This window comes from Mus pahari, chromosome 5, assembly GCF_900095145.1.
Source record: "Mus pahari chromosome 5, PAHARI_EIJ_v1.1, whole genome shotgun sequence".
Lineage (NCBI taxonomy): Eukaryota > Metazoa > Chordata > Mammalia > Rodentia > Muridae > Mus > Mus pahari.
The window spans coordinates 101971460-101998368 of NC_034594.1; the positions used below are offsets into that span (position 1 = coordinate 101971460).

A 26909-nucleotide genomic window follows, 5' to 3' on the forward strand; every position below is an offset into this window, starting at 1 on the left:
CCTCCCCCCACCCCAGCAGCAGCAGGAATCAAAGGAAGCTAAATTGGCAGCCTTTAAGATCACCCCAGGCTTCAGGGTCCAGTTTAAGAGTCACTGCTGGGAGCTTCCCTCACAGGCTTGCTGGGGTGCAGGCCTCCCCATGGGGGGTGGGGGGTGGGAAGCTGGCTGCTTGCTCTTCTCCCTCAGTGCCCTGCCTGGCTGCACTGGAGCCAGTGCTGTGGCTTGCCATATTTAAAATGACCTCTCCAAAGGAGGACTGACTCCAGATGATGGGAGTTCAAAGCAAAGTCAAACCCCCCAGCAGCGGAAGATCAGTTGTAAGCATGCCCTGTGTAAGGGGGAATTCTAGGGGTCTTGATCCCCGAGACCCAGCTGGTAGAAGGAGAGGACAGACTTCCACACATTGCCCTCAGCCTCCACATGTATACTGTGGCACATGTGCCCACACACATACAACTAAATGTACAGGAAATAAAACTACGTCTTTAAAATTTTTTGTTTAAATACAGGGTGGTCAGTCAGTTACGTGGTTGTTTGGTTTGAAACAGCATGTCATGTATCCCAGGCTGGCCTTGAACTTGCTATGTGGACAAGGGTGACCTTGGACTCCTGACCCTCCGGTGCTTTCACAGATGCTAGGATTTGAGATGTGTACCCTCGTGCAGTGCTAGAATATACGTGCTTGACAGGCTCTGAACTGGCTCAGCCCAGCCCTAAAATGTGGTTGGTAAGAGTGGTCACATGCAAAGCAGCAGGCATTGGCCTCGGCCCTGCACCTACGTGTTCACACGTAGGGAACTCGGGGGGGGGGGGTAAGCAGAGACACAGACCTTGCTTTGACTGACAACTCTGTTGGTACATTCTTGATTTGTAGTCACTGCGTGACAATTTTGGAATAGCCACACTCACTGAGAAGCATGCACCGATGGCAGAAAGAAGGTGAGGGAGGAACACAGATGGCAAGGCCCCAAGTGAGCTTGTTAACCAGATTGGCAATGGCTGTTTATCCCTCCTTCCGACTGCAGAGATGCCTCATTGGGCTGGAATAGCCTCTTTTTCTACTTTACTCCATCAAAGCCTCCAGGATGCCGAAATCATGCCATCCCATTCAGTAGCTCTTTACTGAGCACCAATTAGCTACAGAATGTGTGGTAGTGGTGAGCCACTAACTCCTGTGCAGCCTGGAGAACTCAGCCCAGAAATCCATGTCTTCTGGAGTCTTCTCTGATTGCAGCTGCCACCACCCCGCCCTCTCCCTGTAGAGCCAGCCTTGTCTGACCTCTAGGTATCCTTCACCATGAGCGTAGGTGTCTGGTTTGCTGAAGTACCAGCCTTCACTACGAGACCATGCGCTAGACCTCTAGGGCCAGGTACAGCCCTTCATGTTCCTGTTTCTGATGCCCTGAATGAGGCTGTAACGGCCATTCGTAAAGTTGTCAATGGACACACACTTTCCCATCTCTTAGCAAGGGTCTGTGGAATGAGTGAATTCCTAAATGAATAAGTGAAGGAGTAGTCAGCATGAGACCGGGTAGCCTAGAATGTGGTGAATGAAAGTGAAGGTGTCCCTGTAGCCTCCTGATGACCCTCTGGCCCCAGTGCCTGGGGGTGAGGGGAGGCCGATGTCCAGCCCTGCCGTTCCCATTGTGCCCTGGAAGGCACTCAGCCATTAGGTGCTGTCATAGGTGGGCTGTGGATATGATCCAGTGACTCAGCTCCATTGCAAACCTCGCTGTCCTTACCAGTGCCCTCCCCTCTACCTCTCAGAACTACACAGGAAAGAAGGACAGGTGGCACTGTGCCCATTTCCTATATGGGTCAGGTAGAGGGAGCTTTGAGGCATCCATGAAGCCCCCTGCTGGGGACCAGCCCCCCTCCCCCTCCCGCCATGCTTTCTGTGACAACTTGCGCTCCCTCTGACCAGTTGTTACCTTCAAGTTGTCTAGATGACTGTAAGTTTTAAGACTTTGATGCTATTTTTATTATTCCTGAACCTTTTGGCCCCTAGAACAGATAACTACCTGAGAGGATGCCAGGCCATCATGATGGCAGGGACAGGGTTCCTGTGCGCCCTTTCCATTCAGTGCAGACTTGAGCTAGGCATGAGTATTGGAGGGACCTGGGGAAGACAGCTGCTGTCACATCAGCTCTACTGTGCAGGCCCCAAGGACAATGTCCTCTATCTGAACCTTGCTTTGGCTCCGCTCTGCTTCAGAATAGCTGCAAGGCGAGTGTTCGTTCATCCAGGAAGCCAGCTTCTCCATATGCCTCCTGTGCCTTGTCCAAAAGCAATTCTGCGGGAAGCAACTCTCCAAGGAGCCTAGAGGAAATCCGAGAATGCCTGCCCTTTGCCATCTCTCAGCTGAGCTCCTGCCTCCATTCTGCCATCGCACACTGTGCAGGGAGCCACATGGGACAGGGCCTGTGCCCAGAGCCAGTGTTCACAGGGTCAGGCTTCAGACCTGGCCCATCTGTTTCTCTGACTTCCAATTTAACTTTGTAGAAGGGTAACAGTGAATGAGAAAGGAAACTTTGTAGTTGTTCCGAAACTCACCAGGTACAAAGATACAAGCAGGGACTGTCAGGGAGAGACGCTGTAAAAGACAAGAGTCTGAACTTGGGGCCTTCCGGGCTTTCCATCTCCCCAGTCTGGTGTAAGATGCTGGCCCGCTCCCCACAGCCATAGTGCATGCCAGAGATAGCAAACTCAGAGTAGGGGTGCTGTCTTTCAGCTCCATTGAAGGTTTCTATCCATGAGTAGGCCCCACTGCTGTGGGTTTGTGGGGAAGCCCTACATCATGGCTGGACATGATTCGAAGCAAAACGTCTCAGGGGACTCAGAGAAGACCTGGTGGCTAAGAGCACTCCTGCAGAAGATCCAAGTCCAGTTTCTAAAATCCACACCAGACAGCTTATAACTGCCTACAATTCCAGTGAATCTGGTGCCCTCACACACACACACACACACACACACACACACACACACACAGAGGTAAATCTAAACAAAAATAACAACAAACAAAAACAAACTGGTTAACTCATGGCTAGGAAGAAACAGGAAGTGTCTCTTACATCCCATCAAAGCCAAGCTCCTAACGTCCTGAAGACTCTAAGCCCCTACCTCCCAAAGGTTCCAACATCTCCCAGAATGCCTGATTGGGGACAAAGCTTTCAACACATGGGCCTTTAGGGCTATTATAAAAGGCACCAGGGTTGGGCTTCACCAAGTTCGAGAAGCAGAAGAATTCTCACTTGCCTTCTGGTCCCTTTGCAGGCTCATCTAGATGGTCTTGTAGATGGCCTGTTGTGACGTTATTCTAGTCAGAAACTACAGTCACCATGGGAACACCCCTCTGGGTGTGTTGGTGAGGGTATTAAGGGAAGAGCCGCTCTGAATGTTGGTGGCACTAGTCCATGAACTGGATAAGAGGAGAGGGAGAAGGCAAGCTGAGCAAAAGCATTCTTTTACCGTCACCCCATGACCATGAGCACAAAGCAGTCAACTGCCCTGCCCACCATGGTGACCGTACCGTCAGGCTGAGCCAGAACAAACCCAGCCTCCCTTAAGTTGCCTCTGTCAGCTGCTTTGTCACAGCAGGGAGAGGAATATAATCACAGCTATACCTCCTGCCGCCTCACCACCTAGGACCCTTCGTGGGTCATGAACTGAAACTCTCTTCATTACAATTTCTGTCAGCTGTGGAAGGTACCCATTTGCTCCTGAGGACTTAAGTAAGGGTGCTTGCATTAACCAGTAAGAACACACTGTAAGCTTTTCCAAATGCCTGCGTGTCTCTCAGCTGCTTATTCTTATCTATGACAGCCATCCTGATGGAGGGGCAGCTGTCATGTACAAGCTCTCTACACACAGAGACCAGGGCCCGCTAGTACAGACAGCAGTTCCGTTCAAGAAAGTAAGTCTGCACAGTCATGCTGTTGCCCTTAGCAACAGCATCCAGACCCACAGGACTGTGCTACCCATGGATTAGTGCGGGCACGAACTACATATAATGTTGGAGAATCCAAGAGCAGGGGTCAAAGCTGGTGGTCATGAGCCTGAAAATTGTCCTCAAGGGGAATGAGGGTGTGTATGCATCTGTGTACATGTGCCCACACACACATAGGTGTGGTGTTTTTGTTAGCCCAGGCTGGCCTCAAACTCATTTTGTAACTAAAGATGATACTCTGCCTCCCAAGTGCTGGACCCAGTGCAGGGCGTAGAACCCAGAGCTTCGTACACACTGGAAACACATCCTTCCCACTGAGGCAAGTCCTCAGCCGGAAACTGTCCCAGGGATGTGTCCTGTCTGTCAGTCTTCCCCAGCACGGTGCCTCGTTGTGTCCTTGGTCCCCTAGCTGACGATGGCTTCACTGTCATTCTAGGACTTCTGCCATGGCCAAGTGATGTGGCCGCCCCTCAGCGCCCTGCAGGTGAAGCTGGCTGAGCCCGGGCAGTCCTGCAAACAGGTGTGCCAGGAGAGCCAACTCATCTGCGAGCCGTCCTTCTTTCAACACCTCAACAAGGAAAAGGACCTGCTGAAGTAAGTGTGCTGGTGGGGAGGCAGGGGGTGGGGGAGGGCAGGGCTGCTCTCCCAGCTGTGGGCTTCAGGAAACAATGTAGGAAGGGCAGCCAGGTTGCACCCCAGAGAGAGCTCACGTTTCACACATGCACACATATGACATGTGTGTGACCTGGGCTTGTGTGGTGTGTGTGTGTGTGTGTGTGTGTGTGTGTGTGTGTGTGTGTGTGTGTGTGAGAGAGAGAGAGAGAGAGAGAGANGAGAGAGAGAGAGAGAGAGAGAGAGACAGACAGACAGGTCTGTGTATGATGTATGCATGCATGTGTGTATTTACATATGTGTCAGTTCGCGTGTACAGTGACATGCATGTGAAGATGGAAGTACAGCTGCCGTTGTTCTTCATCTCCCATCTTGTCTGAAACAACCTCTCTGTTCTCTGCACTGCTGGCTTCTGAGCTTCCAGGGACCCCCTGTGTCCGCCTCCCATCTCAAAGCAGGAGGCTGGGATTAGAGGCGTCCACTGCCGCACCCCATATCACATGGGTCTGGGCCCAATAACCTGTTAGTGCCATTTTCTCGTCTGCAGAGTTAGACTGTGCACTGAATTACTTCTTTGTTGTGGCAGGGTCCCTGACAAGAGCATCGCAAAGGCTCTTGGTTTGGAGGTGTGGTCCTTCCTGGAGGCCGAGCATGGCCACCAGAGCATCAGGCAGATGCTCACACTGTACTCACAGTCTGGGAGCCTAGAGAGACTAAGGTGGGGGTGGGGGTTGGCTGTTCCTTTTTACTCCACCCAGAACACGAGACCGTGGAGTGGAGTGGAGCATTACTTAGGCTGGGTCTTCCTTCCACACACATGCCCCAAGGTTTGTCTCCTAGGTGACAGTTGACAGCCACTATGAACCATGGCACTAAGTGACACTGAGATGGGGACAGTGGCACACCTCGTGAGGGAGGAAGAGGAAACTGGACCTTCAGGCAGTGGAGTAGGCTCAGGACTGACATGCTGGGCCCAGAAAAGCAAGCCCTCCAGCCTGCTCCAGGAACACGGAGCCTTACGTGTAGGTTTATACTCCTGTGTTACAACAGAGACATTCAGTGATTGGCCAGAGTCACACAGCTCCTACGAGACAAAGCCCAAATTTGAACAGAGTTCTGCCTGGCACCCTCTATACTATGTTGGAAAGTCAGGAACAACTGGTTTTCATTAACCCATGGGCCTTTCTTGTTCTGGGCAGATAGAATGGTTACTAATTCGAGGGGCTTGTATATCCCACAAGAGCAGATCTAAAATTCTTTGAGATAAGAGCCTAGTACCAGCACAGCGTGTCAAACACATAATTCTAGCACTGAGGAGACAGAAGCAGTGGAATCAAGGTTATCTTTTCCAAGTTTGAGGCTAGCCTGAGCTACGTAAGACCTTGCCCCCCCCCCCAAAAAAAAAAAAAAAAAAGAGGGCTGGAGAGGGAGCTTAGTGTGTCTCTCATTTATGCTTGCCAGTCACTCGAGGAGCTGAACTTGACCTCCAGATCCCAAGTGTCAAAGCTGGGCACAGCAGCCTGAGAATGCAGCCCCAGGGCTGGGAGGAAGAGCCAGGAAGACCCAGAGTGCTCGCCAGCCAGCCAGCCTAGCTGTATGGGCAAGCTCCTGGCCAGTGGCAAACACTATCTCAAAAGAACAGGCTGGACAACTTTCCTGAAGACACACACACACACACACACACACACACACACACACGCGCGCGCGCGCGCGCGCACACACACACACACACACGCACACGCACGCACACACACACACACACACACACACNCACACACACACACACACGCACACGCACGCACACACACACACACACACACACACACACTGTGAACTGAACAAGCAAAAAGACCAGTATCTCTGGGGACAAAAGTCTTTAAAACAGATAGTAGTTGTTGTTGTTGTTGTTGTAGTTGTTGTTGTAGTTGTTGTTGTAGTTGTTGTTGTTGTTGTTCTTCTTCTTCTTCTTTTCCTCCTCCTCTTCCTCCCTCTTCCTCTTCGTCTATTCTTCCTTCTGTTTTCTCCTCTTCCACTTTTCTTTATTATCATCTTCATCTTTCTCCTCCCCTCCTTTCTTCTCCCCCTTGTCTTCCAGTTTAAGACAGGTCTCCTGTAGCCCAGGCTGGCCTTGAACTCACTAAGTAGCCGATGCTAACCATGAACTCGTGACCCTCCTGCCACCGCTTCCCAAATGCTGATACAACCGGCACAAACCGCCATGCCACCTCTTCTTCAATGTTTGCTTTGCTTTGTTTTAGTTGGTATCTCACTCTGTGCCACAGACTGCCCTAGAACTCACTGTGTAGCCAGGCTTGACCCTGACTCAATAGATTTGTAAGTGTGAGCCTCTATTCCCCACTGAGTTTGAAGTACACATCTAAATATGTGTTGGTAACAGTCGCTTTGCTGATCTTGGTCCTTGGAAGTAGCATCATCTGCACATCAGTGTATAGCCCTGTGGGGTGTGTGTGTGTGTGTGTGTGTGTGTGTGGTGTAGCATGTGCACATGTGTGTACATGTTTGTGTAGGTGCACTAATGTGTATGTGTGTATGAAGGCTTATTCCAGTTTTCCTGAGATGCTCTAAGTGGGCCAGGCAAGCCATCAAATCCCAGTGATCTGCTTCTCTCCAGTTCCCCAGCACTGGGGTCACACATGCATGCCAACATAGTGGCTTTTTTTTGTTTGACGTGGCTTGCAGCACCCGCTTTGGCATTCACACACACCATGTCCCTGCTCCATGACATGCCTCCTCCAGTACGACTCTCACCGTGGGGTACACATTTCTCCACTATTTCTCAGCAGTTGCACTGAGTCCCATTCCCCGCCCGCGTATGCAGGCTGTCCTCCCTTTTCTTGCACATACTTGGCAGCATGCTTTTTCTCCGCATAGTCAAGATCCCTAGATACATAGAATTTCAGAGTCACGTGGGTGATGTCATCTCCGAAGTAGGACGATAGGATAGGTTCCCATACTCACAGCAGGTAATCCAGCAGTTGGACAAGGCCTGCCCTGGCACCTCCACCTCACGCAAGTACCTTTCTCTCCCTCTTAGGTATAAGGTGACCTGCCAAAGCTCAGAACTGTACAAGGACATCCTGGTGCCCTCCTTCTACCCCAAGAGCAAGCACTGTGTGTTCCAAGGGGATCTCCTGCTCTTCAGTTGTGCCGGGGCCCACCCCACACACCAGCGGATCTGCCCCTGCCGGGACTTCATCAAGGGCCAAGTGGCCCTCTGCAAAGACTGCCTATAGCATCGCCGCCCTGAATTCATTCAGACGGGAAAGACGTGGCTCCACTGGGCAGGGCCAAGGGGCACAGAGACATTCAGGGACTCTGACCAGAGCCTGAGATCTTTGTTCCAGGGCTTGAATTTACTACTGCTCCAGCCGCAGCCAGTGCATCCCAGTTTACACCAAAACCACAGGAGAACAGAGGTTAGAACAGGAACCTGGGTTCTCCCGGTGTACCGAATGTCCTCTCTGTCCGGGAGATTGACTGTAGGGAAATGGTCCAGGCAGTTGCTCCCGAGAATTTTTTTTTTTTTTTTAAGAAGGGATAAAAGTCGAGAGACTCATTCAAACTGAAAACAAAACAGGAAGAGGAATTGAGCCAATTGGGAAGGACTTTGGGGACAATCCTAAACCAATTAATTTATTTATTTTGGGAGGATGGGGCGGGCTCGGGCGGGAGGAAAGGGGTTTGAACAGTTTTCCTTTTGTTCCTCATTGTTAATCGCCTTCAGGCCCTTCTTGTTCTGCAGCGCCAGGCAGGGTGCAGAGGGGCTGTGGCCTGCTGGAAAGGCGGCTGTGGGGCGTCACTCCTGGTAACAGGTGGCAGCAGAGAGATGTCTATGAGCAGGGGGATGTAGCTCAGTTTGTAGAATGTTTGCGTAGCATAAATGAAGTCCTGGGTTCCGTCCCCGGCACCACATAAAAGTAGGTAAGAGGCAGAGGCACGAGGACCAAACATTCTCCTTGGCTACATAACAAATCAAGGCCTTTGTCCCCAGGTCTAGGCTACACGAGACCCGGTCTCAGAAAATGGGGTGGGGGGGGGGCTTGAAAACACAGCCAGCCACTGTCACAGCATTGCCAGAACCGGTGGATCCCAGGTGTGCTTGGCAGATGGCAGCTAAAAGGCACATAACCTTGATGGGGAAATAAATGCCTGAGGTGTCCTGAGGGCCCCACCAAGTTCCAAAGACAGGCTGGGCTGCAGGTGAGAGAGGCTGCTTTCCTCTGTGTGTGTGTGTGTGTGTGTGTGTGTGTGTGTGTGTGTCCCTTCCTCCCCAGCTCTGCTGTGCAGGAAAGAAGCTGAGAGCAAAGACAATGGGAAGGTTCCCTGCTTGTGGACGTTGTACATCGTGGTGCGGAGCCTAGTGCGCACCACGATGTACAACGTCCACAAGCAGTTGCTGCTGTGGTAAACTCAGCCCCCCCCCCGCCTGTCCCCCCCATCCCCCACCCCCCCATCGTAGGCTCCAGGAGCTGTCCTTGAACTTGGAGAAGGCATCTCTAGCCTCAGAGCAGCTAAGATTTGGGTAAGAATGCCAGTCCCTAGGGTTAGTCCCGAGGCGTGGTGCCTTGTCCCCATTGCTGCAATCCAGGGAACTGACTCTGAACTTGATGGTTTCTGGGGAGGAAAGGACAGTTCAGGATGAATGCTAGGTATTATCCTGGCCACACCCCCAGTGGGTGTGGCCTACAAAAGGTGGGCGCCTGGGGCTGGCTTTGACTTGAAACACTATTGTTCTATGGAGTTTGAGCAGCCCCTTGAGGGCCTGACAGGAGGTTGATCTAGTCTGTATGCCGGAATCCCCACCTTTCACACCCTGGAGCCCTTTTGTGAGTCCATCCCTGCTGAAGTACTGCTCCTGTGCTCTGTCCGAGTGTGAGTTTCTGGAGACACCTCCCACACTTCTCTCCATGCTGACATATGAACCAGTCCTCTTCTACCTCTTGCTGTTAGCATTGTCCACCCAGCCCCAGCTGGTAGAGTAGACTTCCTGACCGGCTGCTCTTGCCCAGCGCCTCCCTGTGACCAGGAGGAGCTTCTGCCTAGCTGAACAGCAGGACAAGGCCTGTGACTGGCTGAGCCCTCCAGAAGCAACAGAAAGGAGGATCTGCTTGTGGTGACTAAGGGGTGGGGAGATGGCACACGGAACTTTTAGGTCTGGGAAATCATCTGTTCTCCTCTTGATCTCTACCTGGGTGCATACATCATACCAATAACACCTCAGGAGCCTGAGATTCTAGTCCTAGAGAATGAAGTGGAGTGACGAGGTGATGCCAGGGTACTGGCCCTAAGCACTGACAGGGGTCCCTCAAGGCCTGCCTGGAATCACCTCTGTCCAAGTTCAGCCACCAGGAAGGCAGAATTTCAAAAGTCTAGCTATGGAGCATCTTTATTAAGTCTTGCAAAGGTTTCCTGCTGCAGGAGGAAAGAAATCTGTGCAGTCTCTTGGGAAAGGACTCTTCCCTTAGAGTGGGCCTTGGGGCTGCACCCCAGAGTTGTGGGAACCTGCCTAAGTTTCCAGATCTGAAGGCTGTGTGTGACAGTGCTGACATTCAACCGGCAGGGGGCGCCATCCCCGTGTTGCAGGTAACTGAACAGGCAGGAAGGCAGCTTTGTCTCCACCCGCAGATGCTTCCCGACCTTGAGGTCAGGGTCCCTACACATTCCTATTCCTCTTCTCCAGTTCAAGACCCCGACTCCCACAACCCAGAGGAGTTCTTTCTCCCATGTTATAAATCCCGTTCCCTGTTTTAGGCAGAAATAAAGCTCACTTCCTCTGGTGGGTTCCTGCTCTTGGGACTAACCAAGCATAGTCTAGTTATTAAGAGAATTAGCAATAGGTGAGATGCCCCTGAATGTATGCCAGCTCCCAGGCCTCCTCAGAGTTAGCATGATATGGATGGCCAAGTGGCCGCCGAGGGAAACTGACCTGACTCCTGTGTGGGCATTGTGCCTGTCAGGCGTGGAAGACAGCAAAGAAGGCACCCACAGCCCTGGAGGGAGCCAGCACTTACAAAGCACTGGCGACCGAGGACTGTGTGTAATTGAACCTTCCACCAGGAGAAGAAGCTGAAGTTAGGACTCGTGTGTTCCGCACAGTAGTCACAGAGCGCCTGATCTTTAGCGTTGTTTTCCCCTTTGTGATGTTAGGCTCTTAAAATAGGGGGAAAGTTTTATCTAATTTATTAAAAAGAGAAAATACATTGCTTCAGAAGGTAAAAGCTTTTTCAGAGTAAGAACTCCTGAGAGGGGCCATGCCTTGTGAATTTCTGTGTGTGTTCTTATACAAATGGAAGCACTGTATAGAGGTTTATTTTGTCTTTAAGGTGAGAATCGTTTGGTTTAGGTGAGTGTTTGGAAATACCCGTCTGTTCTTTTGCTGATCTTTTCCTTTCTCTTTGGGGTTGGATTTTGAAGGCTGGGTACTGTCGAAGACTAAGAGCAGATTGTTCCAGCCTGGAATAACTACATTTGTCCACAGTGTGTGCACACACATGTCCCAGTGTATGCAGGCACACAAGACTGTATATATAGTGTGTATACGTGTATAGCCGTGCGTTTTGTGTATGTTCCAGTGTGTGGTGTATACCCATGCACCCCCAGAATAGGGCCAAGGGTGTCAAGAACCCTGTAGTACCCTCAGGACCAGACCCTATCTCTGAATCTGATGATGACCAAGGGAGGGAAGGGTCTCAAGCTGCACCACCCTGGCCCTGGCTGACGCGTTGCTGAGGCAGAAAACCAGCCCTAGGTCTATCTCTGTAGAAGAAAGAGCCCCCAAATACTTCAGCTAGTTAGCATGGTGGAAGCGAGATGTTGACTTTTTCTTGTCCTTAGCGAACGAATGTGGACGTGAAGTTGCGGTGCCTACTAGTGAGTTGGGTTGCACTGGAACTATGTCTTGCTTATGGATGAGTGAGTGTGTGTCCTTTAGATCAGGCCAGGGTGGTTCACCTAGATTGTGTGTAATTAGGCACCACCACCCTCTCCCAAAATTCTTGACTGAAAAGGAAAGACCAAGTATTTTGTTAACGACAGGCTATGCTGTGTCACGATTCCAAGCCTGGACTGTTTTATTTATTTAAAACTCTTTTAGTTTCTCTTTCTTCTCTTCCCCTCTGTCCGTGTGGCTGCAGAGTATGTCTCCGTTAGAGTAGACAGATGGCAGGGACAGGTTCGTAGTCCTTCAGGAAGCCAGCAGCCTGGAGCTGATAATGGGTTCCTCCCATCCGTGTTGCCTTCAACAGAAAGTGAGAAGTTTTTTCGGTTTGGGTTTTTTTTTCTTTACACATAGCAAAAGACCAAATTAGCTGTATAGTCTTGGATACAGAATATAAGAATTACTCTAGCTGTCCTAGCACTTAGGGTCCTGTGGGGATTCCGTGTTTAGCACAGTGCCTGGCTCACAGTAAGCCTGGTGAATGTTCAATATTGATATTAGTAGTATATCATAAAACTTGAGAAATAAAGTGCTGCACTCACCCCCTATCTGTTGATTCAGACATGATGGTTACATAAAAATCTTGTTGAGTCAATCAGATGGTATAGGAATTAATTGTTTCAAATGTTTAAGCTCTGTGCCTACCCTGCTCGCTGGAATTCTAGTGTCTTCTCGAATGCACTGAGTAATTGAGAAATTTGCCAGTCTTCAGCACTCCGTGAAACAAGGCTGAACTTATTACCTGAAATTGAACCACCAAGATGTTCTGGAACATTCCAGGGATTTCTTTGAGGGACTTTTTGAGCTCAAAATTAAAAGTTCTCTCACAAGTTTCACTCCTTGATTTAAAGTTTAATTTTTACTCCGCTATAATGCAATAATAGAATCTTCAATTTGTTCAATGGAAAGAAGGAGCAACTGAATCTACAGTCCCCAGGAAACCCCTTTGCTGCCCCCTGCTGGACAGGGTGGCTCCCAGCAGGCTGGTTACACCTCGGCCACATTCCCATCCTACCCAAGATTACTCCTGTGAGTGGCCCAAAAAATCTCCTACCACTCCCCACCCCCACCCCCAGAGGGGCCATGCGAGGCCCTACGGCTGGGATTTTGACTTCTTTAAGAACTGTACCCCATGGTCACTTAAATACCAGTTTGCTGGCCTCTATCCTGGTCGAGCAACTGTGGGCAGCAAGTTGCCGGTACGGAATGGCGAGGTGAATGTTCTGGAGTTTGCTTTTCTGATTCCTCTCACGCCTCAGCAATCAATGACTTTACAGTTCACAGGATGAAAGTATTGAATTTACCTTTCTCAGAGTTTCACTCTTCCCCGGATTTTGTGGCACTTGAGGCTGTCCTATTACACACACACACACACACACACACACACTCCACCTGCCACAGCTGGAACACATGCTGGGGTGGGGGGTAGTTGCCTGTGGAAGCCAGCGTGGGTAGGAGATACACAAGGAGCATTGCTAGCTAGCGGGCCAGGAGCATGAACATGGTCGGCAGCACCCACAGAAGCCTGAACGCGGCAGATATGGGAAGCAGATTTTTTTTTTCCACTTAGAGCTCAGTCCAAGTATCAGAGAATAGTGTAACCACAATGCCAAAGGACATGGCGACGTCCCTTCCACTGTAGTTCCTCTCACAACCTTGCTGTTAAGCTCATGGCCGTTCACGTCTGTGTCTTCTAATGGATCCTGGTTCGCTTGTTTCCTACTGTCACTTCTAGGGTTAAGTCACGGGATCCTGCAAATGAGGTGTCGCTGTCCCCGAATTTACTGTACAAGGCAAAAAGGACACTACTTTGTTTTCCTGTGTTGTAGAGAAACTAGGGAGAACTTTATTTTTCAATAAACTTTTCTTGTGTGACAGGTGGTAGTGATTTGGGGGAGATGTGGCTTAATGCTACATTCCATGGTACCAACACACTCACTTTCAAAGGTTATATATTCAAGCAGTGGGTGGGTGGGGTCTGGGGAAATGAGAGCTGAGTTCATAAGGTACTCACTATGCATGTATGAGAACCTGGCTCCAGCCCTCAGAATCCACTTTTGAAGAAGGCAGGCGTGGTGGCACATGGGTGAAACCCCGGTTCTCAGAGCCGACGTGGCTGGCGTGCATGCCAGGCACACACAAGAACCAGAACTTGATCCCCAGAACCCATGGGAAACACCCACGTGTGGCATGTACTTGTAGTCCCAGCCCTGGAGATGTGAAGACAGGTGGATCCTTGGGGCTTGAAACTCAGCCTGCCCGACCAAATCAAGTGCCAGGCTGGTTAGAGACTCCGGAACAACGTGGATGGTATGTGCAAACACATACACATACATACTACATACATACATACATCATACTACATACATACATACACAAATACACACTCAAGGATAGTGTAAGGGCTACCCCCACTATGTACCCTCATTGGTGCTAAACTGCAAGTATTCTTTCCAGCTTCCATTCACACTGAAGAGAACTGGATTAGGAAATGAACTGGACTTTTCTCTCTTCAGAGATGTTTCTGGCTGCACCGTGCATTTATGTTTCCATCCCAGTGGAACAGTAAAAGGCTGAGCATCATCATCCTCATTCTCTAGAAAGAAAGGAAGCAGTCGTGGGAAACGTCCAGGGATCCATCCGCAGGGGACTGGCTAGGCGAGAAGCCCTGGGGTTGATTCGCAGTACCATGTAAATCGACACGGTGGTGCAGACCTGCAGTCACATACTCCAGCAGTGGCAGAGGATCAGGGGCTCTCGGAGATTAGGGGTCCTGGGAAATTCCCACAAAAAAGAGGCACCGTGGAGTTCACAACCATCTGAGACTCAACTCTCTGAATGCCAAGTCTGTTGAATACAAGGAAGAGTGCAGGCAAAGTCTTGGAACCTGCATTCTCCGGGCAACGTGGGAGGCCCCTAGTGTCGTCTGGAAAGTCAGTTGGACCAAAGGTCTTGACTGCAAGTGTGTGTCTCTTGGTCAAAGTTCTTGGGTCAGAAATATTTCAGAGAGCTTGGGAGGTGGCTCAGCAGCCAGGAACACTTGTCTTGCAAGCATGCGCATCTAAGTTGAATTCCAAGCAGGGGATAACCTCATGTGCCTATAACCCCAAAACTGGGAGGCAGAGCCAGGAAGAGCTCTGGGGCTTTCTGACCTCCAGCCTAGCTCCAGGTTCAGAGAGCAATTCTGTCCCCAGGGAGTAAGATGCTCATAAGAGTGTACATACACATACATGTACACACAAATACACATTCACACACATACATGCATACATATGTACATACATATACATACATATGTACACACAAGCACATGTTGCCACATACACACAGTGTTTTAGATCCTGTAACTTTCTGGATTTTGGAGCACTTGTCTCCTTGAGTTAGCTTTGGGGTGGAACCCAAACTGAATGGGAAACTCATTTATATGGCCTAAAGACCATGTCATACCATATTTTTAATGAGCCTCTGTTTTCACTGCAGCCTGTCACATAGGCCAGGTGTGAGCCTTTCTGTTTGTGTCACCGTGTTGGGGTACATTTCTACAGCCTTTGGGGGTTTAGGCTTGAGGATCCGGGGTGTTCAGCCTGTGCCTTTTCCTGTGGAACTACCGAGTGAACTGAACAGCAAAACCTGAAACTTGGTAAAACCTGGTGTTTGGCCATCCCTCTGCTCAGAAAATATCTACCCCCCAGTGTCTCCAGAAGCACCCTGGGACTGTGTGGTCAGTTGCAGTGAACCTGGCCTCCCTCTGGTGACTACAGACCCCACATCATCAGACCAAAGTGTTGCTGTCATTGTCACCAGGCGCCAGCAACCCCTGCCTTGTTCACCTTCAGCCACAACAGAAGACCTACCTGCTAGAGATGGGGGAATGATTCATTGGGCAGAGCACTTGCTGTACAAGAAGGGAGACCTGATGTCAGCTCCACAGCACCCACAGGAAAGCCACCTATGATGGTATGCAGCTGACACCCCAATACTGGGAAAACAAGATAAACAGACCCACATGCTAGCTGAACCAGCAAGCTCTAGTTTGGGTGAGGAACCATTAAATAAATACATAAATAAACAAACAAACAAACAAACAAGCTCCACATGTGAACACACAGAGGAAGGAGAGAGAGAGAGAGAGAGAGAGAGAGAGAGAGAGAGAGAGAGAACCAGCTCTCAAATACAACCTCCCCATACCGTACAAATGTTAAAGGTCTTTATTGACCTGACATGGTGCCCATGTGAGCAATACTGTGAGAGCTACAGAACATGGTGGAATGGGGGCATGTCTACAGCACATATTTAATGTTACATAAACTGAGGACATCTTGGTCCTTCTGAAGGAACGACCCACGTCTCACAGACTGAGGTACTGCGACCAGCATATAGAGATATGCAGATTCAGCTGATGATTATAATTATTTATTACAAATAAATGTATAGTTTCACATCTCTCAAAAATGGCTCCTGGGTTTTTACAGATGTGCGGGTTCTGGACGTGAAGGAAAGGGCTGTGTGCTTACATAGCTTGTCCATGCAATGCTCAAGTCACTAAACACTTTAAAAAATAGAATGGTCTCCTTCTGAACAAACCGGTTTAGTGTTGGGATTAGTAAACGTGTAGGAAACGTGTTGGTAGGAGTTAGGAAGTGCTTTACGGATGGCATCTGCTAGGAGAGTGTGACTCTAGAGGTGGCTCAGCCACGTGACAGGAGGAGGTGACACGGTCAGTTACTATCTGGTTTTGGCTGACAGCGACCACAGGCTTCCTGTCAAGCAGAGACCCTAGCCTGCCTCCAAGAACTGTTTGGCTCCAGGAAATAGAAAATGTCACTTCCGCCTCAAGGTTGGGAAGCATGGCGGCCCCTCCCACGGGCAACGTCATCCTAACATGTTTGATGGTGGGCGACTGGGTGAGGATGTAGGGCAGGTCCAGCCTCTGGCAGACCCCATCCCGTGATGACAAACTCTATGAACGAAAACTTCCCAAAATGAAACTGGATGTGCAGTTGAATGTTGGCACCATCTGCCTGCGTGGAAACCTCTTGTCAAGTGACGCTCTTCACCGGAGGGGGGGGGCAGTCCCTGCCACCCTTCCTGCTGCCTTCACTCAAACATTTCATAATGACGCGTCTGTCTCACTCTGGGCACCATGTCGATGAGGAGCCTGCGGAAACAGAGAGAGAAAGGCTCACCTCAGCACCAGGAGAGCTTTGGGGAAACTGAGCTATTTGTGTATGTGTGTTCATATGTACTTTCTTGTTTGCAGATGCAGGTGGGTGGGTGGGAGGGTGGGCACACATGATTGTACCTGTGGGAGACACTGGAAGCCAGATAACCATGCCCATCGGTCCTTGGGTGTTGTCCACCTGGATTTTCTAAGAAGGGTCTCTCGCTTATACCAGGAACTCATCAAATAGGCTAGGCTAGCTGGCCATACCAAATTCCGTTTACCAAAATTGACTGGCCAGCATGCTCCAGCGGCTTCTTGTCTCTGCCTCTCCAGCCCTGAAATTATACATATGCACCACTACACCTGGATTGGTTTCTTTTTTTAATGTGGGTTACAGGGATCAAACTCAAATAACTACTTTCCCACCTAAGCTACTCCCAGGCCCTAGCCAAGACTACTTCTGTCCACATACCATACCACTGTTCCTTGAAAAAGTTTACATCCCAATGGCATTCCTGTATGTTCATGAAGCTGTGTGGTCATCCACACTGCCTTAATTCCAGAATATTTTTATCATCCCCTATGCATGCTAATAGACACTCCCATTTTTCTTCTACACCTGAGTGTATCCTGGAAATTTCATATAAAAATGCATATAGCCTTTTGAATAAGAACATATTCGTTTGGCACATTAGAAATCCATTCACATTGTAGGGTATATCAACACTTCGTTTATTTGGATAGCTGAATAATTGTTCACTAAGTGGATATACCATAGCTATCCCTTTATCAGCCAACGGTGGGCGAAGGGTAGGGCTCTACTCATGTACGTATATGAAGAGAGTCCTGTATATATGAACAGGGCTGCTCTGAGGGTTCATATAGAAGTTTTGACATTTATGTCTAGCTGTATGTTTGTTTGTTTTTTGTTTTATTATTTTAGAGTTACATACCACAGAGGGAAATCACTGGGCCAAATAGTAACTACATGCTTAACACTGAGAAACTGCTAAGTTCTTTTCCAAGGCAGAACCACTGTGTGCATTCCCAGCAAATATATCTGCGGCTCACAGTCCTTGCCAACACTTGTAACCGTCTCTGAGTTTGAGGACACCATCTACTGGAAACCAGTAAGCACTTAGCTTTTAAAAGCACAGCACCTTGACAGGAATGGTGCTCCTATCAGTGTGCTAGTTCCTCAGTAAGAGTGAACCCCATGACAAGGTGGTTTTGCCCTCACCCCAGGGTGGCCCTTTGCATGGAGTAGGACCATTTCCCATTTTATTTATTTGGTGTGTGTGTGTGTGTGTGTGTGTGTGTGTGTGTGTGTGTGTGTGTGTGTGTGTGTGTGTGTGTGTGTGTGTGTGTGTTTGTGTGTGTGTGTGTGTGTGTGTGTGTGTGTGTGTGTCTATGCGTGTGTATGTCTGTGTGTGTTGTGTGTATGTGTGTGTTGGAAGTCAGTTCTCTCCTACCTTCAACCGTATGGGTCCTGAGAATTAACCCTGGGTCACCAGGGTTGGCCACAAGCACCACTACCTATGGAGCCATCTCCTAGGCCCCAGGAGTGGTCCCCTTTGTAAAGTCTAGTGCTGCCTCAGCCTGGGCCTCCTCTGATTCCCAGATGTACACATAGACATCAGGTGACAGGAAGGATGCTCAGATGACACATACCTGGGCATCATGATGACCCTCGTTATAGCACTCTGCAGATGAAGGCAGGAGGATCAGAGGTTCAAGGTCAGCCTTGACTATATAGGGAGTTTGAGGCCATCCTGGGCTACCTAACATCCTGTCTTAGTATGGAGGAGGAGGAGGAGGAGGAGGAGAGAAGGAGAAGAAGGAGGAGGAGAAGGAGAAGGAGTAGGAGAAGGAAGAAGAAGAGGAGGAGGAGGAAGAGAAGAAGGAGAAGGAGTAGGAGAAGGAAGAAGAGGAGGAGGAGGAAGAGAAGGAGGAGAAGGAGGAGTTGGACTTTGAGCCCACAGTTCAGAAGAAGGGAAGGGGCTATTCACTGGATTGAAAAGGAGAAGGAAGAAGGAAATGAGTGTCTGCAGTATAAAAGCCCTAGGTCTCCTCCCAGAGGCCCAGCTTCACTCCTAGAAGGCCATCCCACACGGAAGGCTGTGCCCCATGCACAAAAAAGGCCAGTGCTGTGTAATGTGACCTCTAAGTATAACAACCCCCACCTTCTTAGTCAAGGTGGCTCCAGCAACCCATCACCATCCCCCCAGAGCTGGTCTGTTGGCATTCCCTCTGAGGAGGAAGGGGTAGGGATGGGCCATCAGACTCTCCCCTGAGATGCCAGCCACACACTACCCTACGTACACCTCCCAACCAGCTGCAGCTAATTCTGCCCCAGCAGTTCCCATGGTCTCGGGAACTGCTAGAGTACATAGAGTGTGGGAGACTAACTGCCAACTATCCTATAGATAAAGCATCCTATAGATAAAGATGAGGAAGTCATCATCTATAGCAGGAAGTCATCATCTACAGCAGGAAGTCATCATCTACAGCAGGAAGTCATCATCTATAGCAGGAAGTCATCTACAGCAGAGAGTCATCTATAGCAGGAAGTCATCATCTACAGCAGGAGTCATCTATAGCAGGGAGTCATCTACAGCAGGAAGTCATCATCTACAGCAGGAGTCATCTACAGCAGGGAGTCATCTACAGCAGGAAGTTATCATCTATAGCAGGGAGTCATCATCTACAGCAGGAGTCATCTACAGCAAGGAGTCATCTACAGCAGGAAGTTATCATCTATAGCAGGAAGTCATCATCTACAGCAGGAGTCATCTATAGCAGGGAGTCATCTACAGCAGGAAGTTATCATCTATAGCAGGAAGTCATCATCTACAGCAGGAGTCATCTACAGCAAGGAGTCATCTACAGCAGGAAGTTATCATCTATAGCAGGAAGTCATCATCTACAGCAGGAGTCATCTACAGCAAGGAGTCATCTACAGCAGGAAGTTATCATCTATAGCAGGTAGTCATCATCTACAGCAGAGAGTCATCTACAGCAGGAAATTATCATCTACAGCATGAAGTTATCATCTACAGCAGGAAGTCATCATCTACAGCAGGAAGTCATCATCTACAGTAGGGTAGGGCATTTTGATGAGGAGGCTATATGTGGGTCACCCCCTGAGCCAGTTAGTTGGTCAGATGTTTTGTTTTGTCAACTCAGCACAAACTAGGGTCCTCTGAGAAGAGGGAAAGTGAGTTGGAAAAAGGTCTCCACCAGATTAACCTGTAAGTAAGTATGTGGGAGTCATTTCTAGATTCATAATTATTGTGGGATGACCCCACCCACTGTAGGCATGTCATCCATCCTTGAAAGGTGGTTTTCAGATGTATAAGAAAGCAGGCTGAGCAAGTCCTGGGGAGCGAGTCAGTAAGCAGCATCCCTCCATGGTCTCTGCTTCAGTTCCTGCCTCCAGGTTCCAGCTTTGAGTTCCTGTCCTGAGCACCCTCATTGATTAAATCCCCCCCCCAGTTGATTTTAGTCCTAGTGTCTATCACAGCAACAGGAAGCCAGCTACACTCCTGTACATAGCCCTCCACCCCTCCTGTAAATAAACCCAATACCGTGCACCACGCTGGACATGGGTGAGCTCGGTACTATGGTCCATCTTTAGTGCCCTACAGGGGTGAAGACATGTTTGCTCACATCTCCCCAAGAAATGCAAAAATATCACTCATGTTCCTGGGACATAAAGGAATAAGATGTGAGACACTGATTTCATTCCCCAACTGGAGACAGAGTGAGAGGAAAGGGGTTTTCAGAGCATCCCTGCACCCTGAGTGATCCAAGATAAAAACAGAGTCATACTTGACCCCGTAGGCAAAGATGGTGAGACCAATCAGGACACCAATGCTGCCGTCCAGGTACCAGACCGCTGCGTTGTGTTTGAACACTTCTGCACTTAGAAGGATGGAGAAGCCCATCACTCCGCCAACAAGGGAGTTGAACCCTGCAAAACAAGAAAAGGGTCAGCATTTCATAGTCTATACTGTGGGGTCTACAGACCACAGACAAATACACTGGGCCTTCATTCTGTGGAAGGAATGTACACACACACACACACACACACACACACACACTGCTGTTGATTTGTTCAATCTGAGTTAATCCACAATCTAGATGCCATTCAAACAGCTAGTCCCCTATACTAAGTGTCCTTAGTATAGGGGAACCCCCGCCCACTACACACAGAGAGCAACAAAGAGGAAGGAAGAACAGAGCCAAAGGGAAAGACTAACTGCAATGACCTGTCTGACTTTGCTTTCTCTGCCTGTGCAGCCTTCCCGCTAGGGATGAGGAACCCGGATCTCCATCTCCAGAGATCTGTTCACCTACTCTCTGCTCACACTGCAGGCTCTCTGAATAAATCAATTTAAAGATTTATTTCTGTGGGCTATGGACATAGCTCAGATTGTCCGCATCCCCAACATCGATGCCAAACCAGACATCACGGCATGGGTCTATGAGCCTGTGATCTTGATGTTCCTATAGCAAGAGGGACATGTCTGCTCTCTGCCACACCTGGCCCCTCATCCTCACAGCTCTGTTTCTCTCTACAGGTCTTTCCCCTCTAGCATATATTTCTGTTATTTTTCTTTTACCACCTCGCTTCCACTAGAAACCTAAGCTGCAGATAGAAGCAATGTCCCTTTCCTTGCCGTTTCCCATGTCCCGGAACAGGGTACTGATTTCGCTGGAGTAATTAATGAATTATCACAGAAGGTGGGGGGGAGCGGAGGGGGTGTGAGGCGTGACCTTAGCAGTTCCTAGAGAGGTGGATGTGGCCTCACCTTAGCTGCCTGGCTCTGAAAGGTGAGGGGCAGAAGTTCCCCATTTAGCCACTAGATGTCAATATAGTTCCACTGAACCAGCCCTCAGCCGGTCAGCACCACGGACAGCCCGGTGCTGCCGGCCAACTCACCTCCTTAGCCTAACCCTTCCAGGAGGAGGTGACCTTGGCCTCCCTTGTCTTTGCCTGACTCCTGATGGGTTTCTCTTTCAAGAACGAACACAGGGACTAGGGACTAGGGACTAATTCCAATTTCACCTCCCACTAGCTGGTGTCTAATGAGCATGCATGCATTCATTCTCTCTGCCCTTGACTATGCATGTACTGTGATGAACTGCTACAAATTCCTGCCTTGAGTTCCCTGAGACAATGCTGGAAGTATAAGCCCAAATAACCTTTCTCCCCTAAGTTGGCTTTTGTCTGGGTATTTTACCACAGACATGGTCTTCATGATCATAGGTGGGTCTGGGGGACTGTGGACATCACGGGCAGGCTTCAGGCTTCCTCACAGCGGAGTTGGGGACAGCAGAAGGTGGTTTTGACTACCCTGTGACTCCCCCAGGCACCCAGTGGTGAAACCTGGATGAGGGAGGCACAGAACCTGTAGCTTAGAGACACCAAGGCCCCACCAGGCTCTGTGCTCATCTGATTTAAGAACCTGGACCACAGCTATGTACCCGAGAGAAAGATGTCTCAACCTCCAATCCATTTGACTGACGTTTTGTTTGGTTTTGAGGCAGGGTCTCATGTAGCCTGTACTGGCCAGGAACTTACTAAGAAGCCAAGGATAACCTTGAACTTATGGTCCCCCTGCCTCCACCTCTCAAGTGCTGGGACAATAGACAGGTGTGCACCATCACACCCAGATGATGCCCTACTGAGGCTCAACCCCGAAGCCTTGTACATGTTGGGCAAGCACTCTCTAAACTAGGCTACATCCCTAACTCCATCTCTTTCCTTCATAAAATAAAAGGCCAGGTATGATGGCACACACCTGTAATCCCAATGCACAGGAGTGTAAGACAGGAGGAAACAAAGTGTAGGGTCAGCCTGAGCTACATGCAAGACCCTGTCTTAGGAAACCAAAAGGAACCTAGCCATTTCTACTCTATTTTATGTCATTTGACTCAGGGTGGTAGACACCAGCTTACTTCAGTTTCATGAAGTAAGCAGTTTGGGGAATAGGGGTGGCGGTGGATGGGTCCCCTCATCGTTGAGTTCATCTGCAAGACCTCAGCATCTGGCAGCATCCAGGCAGGACCTTTCCTGTCTCCGAGCTCAGCCCTCGGACAGTGAATGACTGCACCACTCACCGTCCGTGATGAGAGCCCTGCTTGTCAGGACCTTCCCCAGCATAAACTTCAGCACAGCCAGGACGCTGCAAAGGATCCCGCTTAAAATGGAGACGCTGAACAGGAAATCATCCTAGAAGGGAGAAGTCCAGATTTTGACATGTTATCTCTTGCTAGAACAATCGTCTCGAGACCCCTTGTCACAGCTGCCTGCTTTGTGCCAGGTGCAGGTAGCCAGTCAGGCAAGCTACCACCAGGTGGCGGTATACTGCCAGTGTTTGCCTGTGTGACTGGCGTTGAGAAAAGATGATTAAAAGCAGCCAGACTAATATTTACAAAGCCATTATGTATTCCCTCTCTTCTTACTATTCTGCTAAAACACACAGCAATCATTGATTGTCAACAGGGTTGGTGATAATGCCAAGAACAATGTCTAAGTAGTATTCTACGGATAATTCACAAAGCAGTCAATTGAGAATTTTAGAGCCACATCACTGCCCAAGAATCCTTTCTCACTAGATAAGCCACAGAATCATTTATGGCTAGAGAGATTTAAAACACAGTGGGTTGTTGTTTTTTTTGTTTGTTTTGTTTTGTTTTGTTTTTTCATTCACACCATTGAGATTTCAAAGGTAGTCTTCAAGGTGAGAAAAAGTGGTGCCTAAAAATAGTCCACTGTTGACGTGATGTTAGCACTGCCCGTAGGTGCTGCGTTAACGTTTGCAAGCAAATGGGTGAGTCACTTGTGCGAAGCTGGCGGCTTCATTGCTATCTCCCGACATCAGGCCCCTCGAGACCTCTTTTGTGCTCCCACACGCTGCCACGCGCTGCTCCCCTGAGACCCAGCCTCCAGGTTCTCCCGAATTAAAATGCACCTGCCAGCAGAAATCCAACACGGTAGCAGATATCCACGGAGAAATAGGATCTTCCTAAAGCATTTTATTAATAAGTGTGCTATCCCAGTGACAGACGCAGGGACAAAGGAGACAGCTTGGTTTGCCAGGCCTAAAACGTAACTAAATCATTTAGAAAAATCACCTCTCCAGACTTGTGGTCTCTGTACTGTTAGAGCATCGCTCACAAAACACCCACCAATGGCAGGGGGCAGCTTTGTTGTGCTCACAAATTCTCATCTCCTCCTCCATCTAGGAAGGTCAATCAGTCCCAGGTCACCAGCTCTCCTTGAACCTGAGCTGAACCTAGAGCCTCTAACTGCAGATATAACATAGGAAAAGGGAGAGCAAGGCAGCTGAGATTGCTCAAGGAGACGGTGCTTGCTGCTAGGCCAGCTGACATGAGATCAGTCCCTGGGACTCACGTGGTGAAGGAGGGAACTGACTACCTGGAGCTGTCCTTGACCCCTCCACCCATGCTGTGTCGAGTGTACATGCATCCTGGAGTGCAAGTGCATCACACACACACACACACACACACACGTAGACACACAGAGACACACTCACACACACATAAGCATACACACTAAAATTAAAATTTTAATTAAAAAATTAAAGAAATGGGGAAATGGTAACATTAGAGAGTTTCAACCCACCAAACGCCATCTATCCAAGATAACGAAAGTCAACATCACCACCGTAAGCTGTGCTGATGCCACACGTCCTGTGAGGGGACTGTGCCTCTACTGTGACTCACGCTCAAATAATCCATGGCCTTCATTTAACGGGAAGACTATCAAATAAGCCCAAACTAAATTAAAGCTTACAAAACCTGACCTTTGTTCCTCACGCGTGTCAAGGTCTCTAGAGGCAAGAGTACACGTGGAACCTGTCACCAACTGCATACTGGGAAGGCAAGATGACGGTAGTGTGACAGTTGGGGCTGGGTGTGGGTTCAGGAACAAAAAGCATCAGTGAGAGGACTGGGCAATCGAAGCTAAGTCCATTTGTTTTGTCTATAGGGTCATGAGTCCACCATGGGGATGCACACAGTGGGACTGTGAGATAGTATGGGGGAACCTGGTGGAGGAACCGATGCCCTCTGCACATAGTCAGACTCTCTGTGAACCTCAAGCATGGCAAGGGGCTGGGAAGATGGCACAGCTGGTGAGGTGTTAACCTCTCATGTGTAAGGGTCTAAGCTTAATCCCCAGAACAAACATAAAAATGGCCAAAAGTGCTGTAGTCCCAGTGCCACGGTGGTGGAGACATGATCCACCGACCCTCCTGTCTCCAGGGATCTCCTGGGGTCCACTGGCCAGTCAGACCACACTAGCCAAACACCCAGACCAGTGAGAGAGCTTAGATGCCTCCTGAGAAGTGAAATCTGTGGCCTCGACACACACATACACACACACACACACACACACATGCACGCACACGTGTGCATGCATGCACGTACACACATATATCTGCACACATATGAATGCATACAAACCCGCATATGCATACACCAAAACTACATACACTGACCTAAAGCATTTTCAACTTTGTAAATGTTTTCAAGCAATCAACCACACAGAGCTGTCACCTCTTGATACTTGTCCACACCAGGACATGGAGAAGTCAGCCATAGCTGAACCTGGAGGCTGACCCTCACAAGACACAAGCTTTTGGTAACTCGATCTTGCCTTTCTGACTCCAGACACCTAAGGAAGAGCTAAGACCCATTGTTGGTAAGGCACCGTCAGATGTTCGGTTTGGTTTGTTCCATGTGTATAGGTATTCTCTGTATGTGGATCTGTGTACCATGTGTGTGCCAAGTGCCTTTAGAGACCAAAGAGGATATTATAGGTGGTTGTAAGACACTGGTGGATACGAGGGGACTGAATCCAGGTCCTCTGGAATTTCTCTCGCCTGTGTTGATTCATTTTTATTGTCAACTTGATGCAACCTAGAGTTGCCAGGGAAGAGGGAAGCTCAACTGAGAAACTGATAGGATTGGGGTGTGTGTGTGTGTGTGTGTGTGTGTGTGTGTGTGTGTGTGTGTGTGTCTGTCTGTCTGTCTGTCTGTCTGTCTGTCTGTCTGTCTGTAGATGGACGGGAAAGGAAGGAAGAACGGGGGAGGAAAAGAGGGAAGGAGAAAAAAGGGAGGGAGGAAGAGGAGGGAGAAAAAGAGTGGGGAGAGGGAGATGAGGGCCCACAAGAGCCTTCTTCCATGATCCCTGATTGAGTTGCTCCCTTAACTTCCCTCAATGATGGATGTGACCTGCCCGAGAAGTGTGAGCTGGAGACCCTCTCCTCCCTAAGTTGCTTTTGGTCAGAGTGTTTTATCTCAGTGACAGAAATCAAGCTAGGACAGTGCCTGACCCTCGATGGAGGACATCTTAGAAGGCGCCTCCTCGGCTCTCGGATGCCTCTTGCCTTGCAGAGTGCTTGTTCCAGGGGCTGTTGTGGAGTCCGGGTGAGCGGCGTGTCTGTGTGAGGAGCTAATTCTTGGCAGACTCTAATTTTCCAACGTCATTGGTCTCAAAATGTGAAAAACAACACTTTTGCTTGGCAGTAACAACATCTGGTAGAGGCATCCCGGAACCGGGCAGAGTCCAGTGGTCTACAAGCATGTTTCGGCTGGGTGGGAGCTGGGTCTGCAATGTCTGCCTTGCCAGCCTGAGGCCCTGGATTTCATCCCCAGAACCCACATGAGGAAGCTGGGCTCTGGGGTGTGTGCTTTGAATCACAGTGCTGAGGAGGTGCAGATGGGTGAGTCCCAGGCTCTCACTGGCCAGTCAGCCTAGCCTAACAGGTGAGTGGCAGGCTCAGTGAGAGACCCTGTCTCAAAAGAAGGTGAGCAGCTGTCCTCTGTGTTCTGCTCATACACACACAGGTGCGCACCACACACAAGCATGCACGCAAACATGTACATCCGAAGCTTCGAAACCACACTCTGGTCTATGCCAAGATTAGCCCCTTCTTATCTAACAGAACAAACCAGGAACACAATCTGAGTTCCAGATTTGACTACACCAGAGGAGACAGCTTCCCTCCTGGAGTGTGTGTGTGTGTGTGTGTGTGTGTGTGTGTGTGTGTGTGTCTGTGTGTGTGTCTGTGTCTGTGTCTGTGTCTGTGTCAGGGCTGGACCCAAAGTTATGCATCAGCCTCTTCATACTGCAGGAAGGAACCAGGCTTGGGGCTGTGTGTGTGTGTGTGTGTGTGTGTGTGTGTGTGTGTGT

The 26909-nt window shown here is 49.5% G+C and overlaps 2 protein-coding genes across 7 annotated transcripts in view; one reads left to right on the forward strand and one right to left on the reverse strand.

The window, feature by feature from the left end:
• Window positions 1-8846, forward strand: part of Mgat5 (alpha-1,6-mannosylglycoprotein 6-beta-N-acetylglucosaminyltransferase) — a 277034-nt gene extending 268188 nt beyond the window's left edge. For all 6 annotated transcript variants that reach the window (XM_021197508.2, XM_029538621.1, XM_029538622.1 and 3 more), the window contains 2 exons: window positions 4384-4541; window positions 7615-8846. In XM_021197508.2, the coding sequence (XP_021053167.1) occupies window positions 4384-4541; window positions 7615-7813 (357 nt within the window). In that variant the 3' untranslated portion in view covers window positions 7814-8846. The remainder of the gene's footprint in view (window positions 1-4383; window positions 4542-7614) is intronic.
• A 6830-nt stretch (window positions 8847-15676) lies between these two features.
• The window catches only part of Tmem163 (transmembrane protein 163), a 173996-nt gene continuing 162763 nt past the window's right edge, over window positions 15677-26909 (reverse strand). The window contains exons 6-8 of the mRNA XM_021198549.2: window positions 22808-22919; window positions 20513-20654; window positions 15677-16675 (exon numbers count right to left, since the gene is read on the reverse strand). Of these exons, the coding sequence (XP_021054208.1) occupies window positions 16615-16675; window positions 20513-20654; window positions 22808-22919 (315 nt within the window). The 3' untranslated portion in view covers window positions 15677-16614. The remainder of the gene's footprint in view (window positions 16676-20512; window positions 20655-22807; window positions 22920-26909) is intronic.